The sequence below is a fragment of the Sinohyriopsis cumingii genome, chromosome 3, assembly GCF_028554795.1.
Source record: "Sinohyriopsis cumingii isolate HCF-2022 chromosome 3, ASM2855479v2, whole genome shotgun sequence".
Classification (NCBI taxonomy): Eukaryota; Metazoa; Mollusca; class Bivalvia; order Unionida; family Unionidae; genus Sinohyriopsis; species Sinohyriopsis cumingii.
The window spans coordinates 67,443,011-67,455,398 of record NC_142963.1 but is presented as its reverse complement, the minus strand read 5'-3'; the positions used below and the strand labels follow the sequence as shown (position 1 = coordinate 67,455,398).

The window sequence follows — 12,388 nt, the reverse complement described above, 5'->3', positions numbered from 1 at the left end:
ATAATAATAATGATAAGAGTATTTGAGCATAAACAAATTTTGAAAGGCAGACGTACATTCACAGGTCACCTATATACACACAGCCAGTTTGGCCTTTTCCCGATGACAACTGTTCATGTTAGGTTTGACATTTATAGTGTTTAATGGCACATCAGCACAATCCTGGTTATATACGTGCAAAATAAAAAATTTCAAAAGGTTTAATAGGAATATTAACCCATCCAAACAGATGTACATGAAGCTGCCCCAACAGATTAGTTTGAATATCAAGCAGTGAATGGATCATTTAGTGTAAATCTGTTGATTCTGTTTGGATAGAGGCCACTAGGGCACAGAGTGGTCACTGCTTCATACACTCCAGCGACTGCTTAAGACAGGGTGAAACCACTGTTTGGTTTGGAAACACCTGGCTCTTGGCTGCAGAATGCAGGTGACCATTAGATGCTATGGTGAAATACAGTGGCCATTGTGACCAGGTGATTGCTGATCACAGGTGACCGTTAGGACAGGTTTGACAGTATTTGTGCATTTATGTCAAATAATGTTTTAAGAAGCAAATAAAATCATAATTCCATGCTTCATGTTGCTTACTTTCAATCCAAACTTCTCTATTTTTGAAAGACCAATTCAAGTACAATGGTTTAATTTTAGTAACAAGTCCATAGCAGTATCACATGATATCAAGAATCATATTATAACAAAGGGTATTATAACAATGGTGTTATAATAAGGGCATTATAAAAAAGAGTCTTATAACAAAGGTGTGATGTAAGATGTGACAACAATATAATTTTTCCAAAGGTGGGGACAATTTCCACAATGTGGAAATTCTTCATTTTAGTTCTGTGTTAAACTTTAAACATGTCTAATACAGCATGAAGCATCAAAACACACATTGTTTAGTGCCAAACTGGGTATCATGAGACACTTGTCTGAAAAAACATTCTACTAGTAGCGGAGTGGAATAGTTTTAATACATAATCAGAATATTAATTAATTAACATATGTTTATCTGGTACTACCTCAGAAGTGTTAAGAGTTTTTAGGTGGGCCAGGATTTCCTCTAAGAGGGTAGTGCAGGTCCTTGTGACCTCAGAGATGAACTTGGAGTCACTGCCATACATACTGTCATTGGAATCCACTGTTATTATATGAAAAGAAATATAAAAAGATGCTTAACTCAAAACACTTTCAAGATTGAAACAATTTGTTTAACATTTCACAGCAAACATATGACCCATGTGGGTCTGGTATCACTTACCTGGCCTGAAAACTGTACAGTTGATCATTTCATTAAGCACAAACCTAGGAAAACTATCTCAAAATCTTTATATTGTGTCAACTGTACCTATTTTACAATAGCCTCAAAACAAAATTTGTTCCAACTGCATAGGTATCAATAATAGGTGTAGAGCTTACTGATAAATAAAATTATCAATGACCATTATAACAGTGGTGTATAAAATTGGATGAGAAATAGTCTTTAGATGGGTAACACGTTTAGCTAATCTGATGAAAGATCACCTCATTAATATGCACAGATCTCACTTATAACAGAATCTGTTCAAGATCATGATGATTTAAGCCTATTTACCAAGTTGAGCAAAATCTGATTAAAATTGAGTCCCCAAAATGTTAACAACTCACCCTATCAGACACAAGGTTACCTCATGAATATATACATACTTTTATGTGTTGCTTGAAAGAGGCAGTGTTAGGAGTATGCTGTGCCTAGGGTTGACCATGACCACGCGGGGCCAGAGTATTGGTATCTCGATTGGTATGCTACTGCAAACACTGATTATGTCTAGACTAGGTCAACTTTCGCGATTTGGTGCACAAATTTCGTTTTTTCATTATTCATAAAAACTGAGATCCAAGTTTTCGGACAGACATTGCCCACTAGTGGCATTGAGAAAATGGCTGTATCTGTCTGCATCTGTGCTGCCACCTGTTAATTGCATTACAAAGTTGACTAAGTTGACTTTGCAACTTTGTGCACATTACATGCGGCGTGTATCAGCATTTCCAATTTACTGGAGGATATAGCCTGACAAACTCATAAGGATGACCTTAGGCCTGAAGTGCAGGGCCCCCTTAAGAGCAGGGCCTGGGGCAGTTGCCCCAATTGCCACCCCCAAACGCCGTTCATGTCGCTTGAACAGTCTTGCATATGCTTGTTAGGGCTTTGCACAACAGCAAGAAAGAGACAGATGTCTTTGGGTCCAGATGGATTTGTGATATGATCTGGCTGCATGTTTATATTACAGTAGATTGTCCAGAACAGCATGTTCATATGTACTGCATCCTCAATTGTAATATAATCCCAAATCTTTACAAGTTTGCAAGAATATTTATGCATAGGGTTTAACTCAGCACAACCCTGGTTATATAGTGCATAATTTTAGGCACCCCAAAATAAGGCAAACATAACAAAATTAAAGGCATAAAAGGGTAAAATTCTTTAAATGCGAATTCAAATTTTCTACATAAACCTAACTCTTAAACAATCAAAGACCTTCTCAGCATTAACACCATCGCAAGGTACATCCCTGGGCAATAAGACTGCTTCTATTAGTCACATTTTACAACATGCCAAATGTTGCAGTGGATCTATCCGACAGCAGTAATCCCACAGATGGAGCAAAGAAAGATAAATATGTCAGTGTGTCCTACTTTTGACAGTTGTGAATTGTGCTTTGTCCTAGATGAATAAACACAGAAGGTTAATGACTGTAGATACAAAAGTGTCATAGAAACCAAGTAAAATTCAAAAACCTAACTATACACGGCACATGAAAAGTAGGTTACTTTGTTCTAATTTTTCCAATGGAATTTAGTACCCTCCAAGATGAATAGTAAATACATCTACCAAGTTTGATTACAGTACATATAACAGTCTCAGAACAACTCAGTTTACCCTAGTTTTATACATTAGTTTGAAGAATATGCTGGGAAAATTATGCTGAAATATTTATTACTGGTTGGGTTTTAACACCTTAATCGATCATAAAAAACCACAGACCAGGCATGTTTTAAGCTAATTTACAGAAATGTACAGTCTTATCAACATATGACATATTTCATATCTGGATAAAATAGTTTATATGGCATTTCAATAACGATCCTCTTATATTCTGTAGACTTGATCATGTTTTGATCTCCAACAATGACTCAGAGCTTTTAAGATATTCATGGTCTAGGATACATTTAATTGAATAATAGTCTTCTATTTGATGAAGACTACAAACACAATACAAAATAATGTGAAGGCAATTATGGAAATAAATATGACAGCTGATCCCAATGTTGAAAGGGAATTGATTAAAGGTATTATCAGAAACAAAACTATTAAAATTTGCTTCTAGAAAAATGAAAACTTATCAAACTTGGATAAGACAGGAAAAAGAAATGGTGAGAGAAAGAGAATATGAACATAGAAAGGGATAAAGAAATTAAAAAAAACCTTGATATGATAACTAAGCAACTAAAATAGCTATATAATGAGCAAATTAAAGGGGTTATTATTAAATCAAAAGCAAGATGGATAGAAAGGGGAGAGAAAAGCAGTTAATACTTCACTAGCATAGAGAAATGGAATTTCAAAAGTCATAAGAAAACTGATAATTAAAGGAAAAGAAATACATGACGAAAAAATTATTTTGAAAAAAAGAAAAGTACAATGAAAATCTTTATTGCTATAAACCAATCTATCCAACAATAATTTCTTTCCATTAACTTTTGAAATTAAACTCACAAAGGATGAAAAAGTATCTTGAAGGTCCTATCACTCAACGAATGCACTAAAATGTTAAAAAGTATGCATAACAATAAAAGTTCAAGCTCTGATGGCATTACAAAGGGAGTTCTACAGATTACTTTGGCACAATTATTTTAAAGATGTTTTTAATTTCAGTTTCCAGAAAGGAAGACTGCATGATGTACAGAATCTTGGTGTAATATTTTAATCCCAAAACAGGAAAAGGATTTAACTCACTCACCCAATTTGAGTCCAATTAATTTACTAAATATAGACTATAAAATTGTTGTAAAGCCACTGCATACAGAATGAAGAACATTCTCCCATGACTTATTCATGAAAGCCAGACAAAAACAGATACATAGTGAAAATATTCATCTGCTTTTGAATGTTACTGAACGTGCAGAAAATATAGATTCTCCAAATTTTCTCTTTTATGCTGTTTTTTAAAAACGACTTTTCTTTTATGTTGCTTTTTAAAAACAACTTTGACAGCTAAGATCATTCTTTCATTTACAAAACCCTTGAGTTTCTCAATTTGGGCCTTAATTCCTCAACTGGATTTGTCTTTTTTATAGTAATGTTAAACATTGTGTTTAAATAATGATTTTTTTCTCAGAATTGTTTCCTGTGGAACATGGGAAAAGACAAGGTTGCCCAAAATCCCCACACTTCTTTATATTACCAATCAAACTTCTATCTAATATGATCAGCACACACACAGACATTAAAGGTCACAATCTTCACGAAATCAAGGTCAAACAAATTTTCTTTGCAGGCGATGCATCAATAATACTTTATGCTTCAAATTCAGTAGTAAATATATTTGATGAGTTCAGAAATATTTCAGGAATTGCATTAAAGTACAAAAAAATAAAAAATACTGGATATAGACATCTTTACAGCTGAAAACAAGCTGGTATACAGAATTTTCAAATAAAGAGAATGGTAAAATTTTTAAAATATCTGCAGCTGAAGTATTTAAAAAGATAAGCAGTGCTTTTGTCTTAATAGGAAATTGTTCACCACATAAAATTCATAACACATAAACAGTTATAACAAACAGATACTTTAAGCATGTTGCTTTTTCAATTACAAAGAAAATACACCACTGACTTGGCGAGCAACCACTCTGGAAAAACGACAAAATTATACACAGAAGACTAATGTTAGTATACCAAGATTACATGGAAAAAGAAATAAATACATAAAGGATATAGTATTACATTCTTTCACAGCAAACAGATTGATTTCTGAAATGTGTAGCCATTACGCAATAATTACATCAAATTTTTAAAACAGTATCACCCATCTCTTCTGTTCCAAAACCCTAATTAAAAACAAGCCAAAACACAATGGAAGTGAACAGGAACTTTAATAAACAACCTCATGAAGGTTAACAAAACACCTAATCTTCTCCAAACATATAAGATTGAGTATAATGAATACAATACAAAATAAATGAAATCCAAGTATAAAACAATACACTTTGAAAGCCCATTTCTGTACTTAACTTACAAAATACTGTATCTGTATGTATTTGTTTTGGTAAAATGACGTATTTTAAAAAAAAAAAAGAGGGAAACTTTGCAAAATGCAAGAAAGTTATGTAATCACTACAGCATAAAAACAGGCCACTGAGACAAAAAGACAAACTGAGCTCATAGCAAAATTTTTTATGTAATCACTGCAGTATAAAATATGCATTATGACCTACTTTTGTATGCTGTGAATAGTAACTCGGAATATACCCATTCAGTTTTATTACTGTTCACACCATAGTGTCAGAGATCTGGGCTAATTGTAAGAACTTAATGTAACCACTAGTTTGAAAAGTAGGTCACAGTGGCATACTTTAGCTTGTAGTGGGTAGTACCATCCAAGGCAAATGCAACCATAAGTTTCATAACTACATATAAGAGTTAAGATAAACCAATATAAATGCCAAAACTGAAAGGTGATGCCAGTGCTAACAACAACAATGATGACAACAATGCCATCAGAAAAGTCACCCCTATGTCTTGCCTATAATTTGCTGGCACTTGCCTACCATACGTTTCATTCTGCAAAACTCTCTGATGACCTAATTATGGCCAACATAATACAGGCAGGATTGACTGACAATAAATATGGCATAAAACTAAGAATGACTGCAACAAAACACATGAATCTATGAGAAAAAGACAACACATGTGAGAGCTGCTACCTTTGTTTATGTGGTAGGGATATGTTTCCTGGCAAGTTGCAGACAGTATAGCAATTACACGAGTGTAAACCATGATTTTCGCATCACTACTGGGCTCCCAGGTGTAGTTCTGTAGAATGTTAAGTAGTCCACGTAACAAGTACAGCACCCCTGTATCTGGGTTATCCTGTGAGGAGAAAATATAACAAGTGTCACCCAGAGAAAGACCCCTGCTGAAAGTATCCCATGAACCAGTGCTCTCAATCTGTATACTACTTTTGCTGACATCCTATCGTCCAGCTCTCTTAATTTTGTAAACTACCTTGTTTCCAAGGTGACAAAAATACTGACTGCCGAAAATTCTAAGTATAAAAAAACGTCCTTATGCAACTTACTGGATATGGATACAGTGTTTGATTGAAATACCCTGAACGGTTTGAGAGTTATACCCCCACTCCACCAAAATGAAACTGAAGCTGACAATTTCTCAATAGCAAAAGGCACATTTTGACTACAGTACTACCAACTTATATTGATAAGCTGCCTATGTAAATGCAAAGTTCCAGGTCCATCATCTATTATTACCACCAAATTTGTCATGCTTATGTCAACATCAAGATAAAAAATGTGTATGTCGATAGAAGCCATTGGTCCCAAACTGAAAATCCTATGATTTTTGTTTATGTTGACAAGCTTTCATGTTCTGACCCTTATTTTGTTTTACTGTACAAAATTATTTAAGGACCATTGCTAGGCTTTAATGTTGCCATAGTATTAACAAACAGGTATTTATTTGGTCATCCTTTGTCAAAGCATGCCAGCTACAATCTTCAATAAAAACAATGCACCCTTCAACAAAGGAATTCAGCTAAAATCTTCAATAAAAACAATGCACCCTTCATCAAAGCAAGCCAGCATAGTACAGTCTTTACTGATAAGAAACATCCAACTTCCATGTTGAAACATATTTACTGTATAGTGAATGTTTATGATGGCTATCAATGATGGCATAAAACACAAAAACAAAATTTACAATCTCTTGAAACTAAATAATGCATTGTAAATGTGTAACATCTCACAAAGATGTGTGTGAAAATTTCACCCGCTGACAGATTTTCATTCTCCTATGAATAGCCTCATCTGCTTGGTAGCCTCATCAATATGATCACATTTGTTTCAGGAAGACCAAACTCTGAGAATTTAAGGACATGTATGTAAACAGCTACTATCTAGCAATGTGCTACTGGAAGCTATGAATATCATAGTGAATTGTTTAGTGACATTTGTTTGTTGAAAATGGGATATAGATTCAACAAGAACTACCAATTTTTGATATACATGTTTTAATTATGTGGTTTCTTTAGGAATGTGACAGAAACATGATAAAACATTTGACATAGTCTCTAATGCATGGATTTATGTACAGTAGTACTGAATGCATTATGGATTGTATCACTCAAATTTAAGTTGGCAATATACAAGTTTATTTCCAACTAGTTTTGTTTTCATTTAATCAAAATTTCATTTGCTTATTTTCTCTATATGTAAATCCTACTCAGTGATGACAGGTTCAGGTTACATCTTTCACACAAATTTCACTTATATTTTTTTCCAGCCCCCTCCCTGACTAATCTCAACATCTGCTCGTGTCGACTATATTACCCCAGGCACAAGAATGTCAAGATAAATGGGTTGTACTATATTACTGTGAGAAATATTTCAAGTAACAGGAATATATTCAAAGGTTTTGAAGTTTTGATCCAGAAATAATAATAATAATAATAATGATAATAATAATGAGGACTCTGTATAGCACCTAATCTTTAGAAGCTCTAAGCGCTTTACAACATTAGACAACACCTAAAAGATAAAAAACATATAATGATATGATTACAAAAACAAACACCATGAAATTAGAAAACGTTAAAAAAAACATGCTGAGAATATTTAAGGAAGGAAACATTATTAGGTCTTTAAGTTTGTTCTTGCAGTCGAAATAAGTGAGTTTTGAGAGCCCTCTTGAATGTGATCACTGTGTCTTTGTGTCTAAGTTCAGTAGGCAATTTATTCCACATTGTTGGGCCTGGAAACAAGAGTGTCAATGATGAATGGAGAGATCAATGTATAAAACAAAATGTTTTTAAAACTGAATAATTCCTAATAAAAAAAGTCACATCTAAACACTTGAGTATAATATATATATATATATATATATATATATATATATATATATATATATATATATATATATATATATATATATATATATATATATATATATAGAGTTTCACTAAATCTGAGATATCTTGAATGATTTTGGACTTCCTTTTGCTATGAAAGCAAAACTGATAATGATGGATGGATGGTATGTAGGAAAGAGTGATGGCACCTCAACACAATTTGGCTGTAAATGGTGCCAAATGGATGGGTGAGCATATAAATGGACAAAAACAAAAACTGAAACTAAAGAACTGTGAGTAACTCAAAAGTATCATATGCATCACCAGTCAAGCAACAAATTTCATATGCATCACCAGTCAAACAACAAATTTCACAGATGGTTTTAAGTTGTGTCCTGGAAATGAAAGTGTGGATAAATGAATCAAGTCATCAGGATATAAAAACTGAACAAACGTTGAAAGTGAAGAATTGTGAATAACAAATAGCACATCTAGTTTAGTATATGTACCAAGTTTCACAGAGATATCTTGAGTGATCTTGGAGTTATGATCCAGAAATAAGGGTATAAAATAAGCATGAAAATATTTAAAATATTGAAACTGAAGAATTGTGAATAGCAAAAAGGCATAAGTACATCCAATAAGGTTGCCTATTCAAGCTTATAATACTCGGTATTCTTATAAATGCAATGCAAACTGTTCCCATAACTACAAATATATTCAGGGAACACTGACAACACACAACAGCACTTTAAATAGCCTAAACACAAAGAATGACCAAGATGTTACAAAAGGATGACTGACTGGATGAATGCACATGATTGGGGTCTTTGATATTTTGTGTGCTTATCATTTCAAGCAGACTCTGGCATGATGGTTTCATATATATATATATATATATTTATATTTATATATATAAAAGATCCAAGAATCCTCATTTTAAAATGAACTTGATGAAAAAGAGTTAACTTATTTGCAGGTCCTGGAAAGCAAAGGATTTATATTACTGAATGAGTTTCATAAACTTCCCTGAAATGAACCTAGGTATTCAATTTTACTGATCACATGAAGAAAAAAAACACCCAAACATCTAGGTATTCAATTTTACTGATCACATGACCAAAAAACCACCCAAACATCTAGGTATTCAATTGTACTGATCACATGACCAAAAAAACACCCAAACATTTAGGTATTCAATTTTACTGATCACATGACAAAAAACCCACCCAAACATATATTCAGTAAAGCCATAAAAAATGCAGTTCAATGACTTATAAGTACTGTAATTTGGATGCCTCAAACATGCTTTCACCTTGCATGATGTGGTGTTATCACACAGGGCATTAGGACAGGACTCATGTGATAAATGAGGCAGCAAATGAGTGTACACTGTTCACTTTATACACAAAAAAGACTTTGGTACCTTTTGGATTTATTTAAGATGAAACCTTCCCATTCATATTCTTGTATACAAGAAAGCTGGATGAATGGAGAGAAGATCAACGAGTCTAGACTATATTACACACAAATATATTTGTATGGAAACCTTTGGAAAAACTAATGTGAATATCTGTCCCAGTGCTTTAAATGACTATAGTCCCTCCCATCCTAGAGTGGGTTTCTCCCTTATTCTGAGATGTGTGTTTGGCTTGACCAAACAGACACCACCATGTTAATTTAATTTGACTGTCAAATCCTTCAGCAATGAAATCTGGCTTGTTCATTTGAAACTTCCTGAAAGACATTGGTAAATGAATATTCACCTCCCTGCTAGGGGGCACCTTTCCTTCTAACCCTTAAGAAGTCTGTCTCAATATCTATATATGAAGCTATAAACTTGGTGTAAAAAATAAAGCACATGACACACAAAGATAGACAATAATATTTCAGCGTCCATATTTCATTAGTTACTAAAATTAGTGCTCACTTGTCGTTCCTGAATAATAATGAGCTGTCTGTGTGTTTGGTGTCTCTAGCATATAGTATAATGCATCTGATATTAAATGTATTCAACTAGTACAAAGCAATTGTTCAGTAATTAAGCTAAGGAGAATTATTAGTAACTTATCAAAGCAACCATGAAAATATTTGTCACATTTAATGAACAGCGCTTATTGTAACCTACTAGTTCACAAAGTTAGCCATTGATCCCAGTGAAATGAAGCATGGGTATATCTTAACTAACTAAAATTTAAAAAAAATAAAAGCATAACATTAAGTGAACTGAATCAAAATTTATGCAAACAAGGTCATTTGTTGCTGAAGAACATCATAAAACAGCTATTTTTGGTATTAAGTGCTGGTGGACATCAGGATTTGAAGAAAACATCCCTTTAAAATGAAATTTAATTACATTCTTAGTAATAAAAGTCACATAATTTTAGCTGGAATATGCTGTAACCGATGGACTATTCTGAGCAACAAATATTTAGAAAATACAATTCAATAAAATAATACTTTTTATGCCTTTAATTATTGCCATTTTTCAACATGACAAAATAACAGAGTACAGACCTTTTTGGTCACTGATAGTTGAGCTTAGGCAAATTTTCTTTTTATAAGTGACCTGCCATGGGTCTGTGTGTTAATAAACATTCTGGACACTACATGTATATTTTATCTTGCATGATACATTGGTGGTTCAACTCTGTAAGATAACCCTATTCATGGTTACGTAACTTCATTTTTCTCTTCATATGCCTAGAACAGTTATAATCACTGAGAGCAATTTATTTAACACATGTCCTGTGAGACATTCTTTTTTGCCAACAAAAAGAGATCTCTGAAAACAGGTGGTCCCTCATAACAGGTCTGTTGTTGTTGTTGGGTTTAACGCCATTTTTCAGCACACGATAGGCTATGCATGGCGGCCAGTATTAATGGTGGAGAAAGAACCCAGGAAAACCCTGGGAAGAACCATTGACCCACGAGAAGCTACTGGCAAGCTTTCTCACATACCCACATTGGCATAGCCTGGGACTTGAACCCACGCAGACAGAGGTGAGATGGCAGTGATCCGTAACGGAGAGCACTTTAGACCACTCAGATACCCAGGGCCCCCATAACATGTCTGTACAGGGGGAACAGTTTTCAAGGTTGAAGTGGGAAAATACAAAGAATTACTGCACATACATTTTGTTCTTTACTCCTAACTCTTCCCTTCATCTAAAAATTGATTTACATGGCAATAAAATATACTGATCATAAACATGTACATTTTTATATGGTGTTCACATAATTGCAAATTTAACAAAGGTAACACTAATTTATTCTGTCAATAGACTATGATAAACTTACTCCATAAATTTATTCTGAGCGAAAACCAAAATCTTAAGTCAACCACAACAAAAATAATAAATGGGTCAACTTGATACACAACGGATAAAACAGACATGCTAACGAGAAGAGACAATGAGATCTCTGGTATTGTACATGCTAAAGAGAAGAGACAATGAGATCTCTGGTATTGTACATGCTAACGAGAAGAGACAATGAGATCTCTGGTTCTTTTGGTGTTGTACATGGGTTAAATAATAGTGACATTCATAAAGCAATAAAAAATAGAAACTTTTACAATAATTACAGAATTAATTCACCCATAAATGCAAATAACTTAAGATAATGAAAACAAGACCCCATTCATCCCATTCATAACATATTGTAATTCAACAACAAATAATTTACTGCATTACCTGATCTGCCCAAGTGAAAATCTCTCTTATTACATTGTCAATATTGTCTTTTCACAAAAGATAAGCAATATAAACCTCTAAACTAATAATATGCATTCAGGGTTGCTTCCTTCAAAGATGGAATGATTATAGGGATTTATATAACTATGGCATTACAGTGGTGATAATTGATTTAAGTCTGGTCTATGATGCTTTGTTGCATATAACTCAAGTACTACATTCAAGGAAACCATTACCCACACAAACTTTCCTCACTTTTTGTGCATCGTGGTTTGAAACAACCTTCACTCTACCTGCTGACTTGACCCCGCAAACCAGGTCTCAAAGGATAAAATATAGGTGTGTATTGTTCATATCTGCTTTTGAAATATAGTCATTCATTGCAATGTTGAAATACATTTTACTGAAAAATCACAGCCGATGGTCAAATTCAGCAGGTGGCTGTTCATGCCAGTACATCTATACAGTAAAATCAATGTATACAATGATGATTTTGGTCATAAATGACTGGTTGTCACACATAAAAGAGACTACTCAAATCAGGGGTTTTATGTAATCTCATACTTTC

The 12,388-nt window shown here is 33.6% G+C and overlaps 1 protein-coding gene across 1 annotated transcript in view; it reads right to left on the bottom strand.

The window, feature by feature from the left end:
* LOC149803028 (VPS35 endosomal protein-sorting factor-like) overlaps nucleotides 1–12,388 on the bottom strand; it is a 73,422-nt gene that overhangs the window by 5,031 nt on the left and 56,003 nt on the right. The window contains exons 23-24 of the mRNA XM_089952585.1: nucleotides 5,967–6,132; nucleotides 1,023–1,141 (exon numbers count right to left, since the gene is read on the bottom strand). Coding sequence (XP_089808711.1) covers nucleotides 1,023–1,141; nucleotides 5,967–6,132 — 285 coding nt within the window. The remainder of the gene's footprint in view (nucleotides 1–1,022; nucleotides 1,142–5,966; nucleotides 6,133–12,388) is intronic.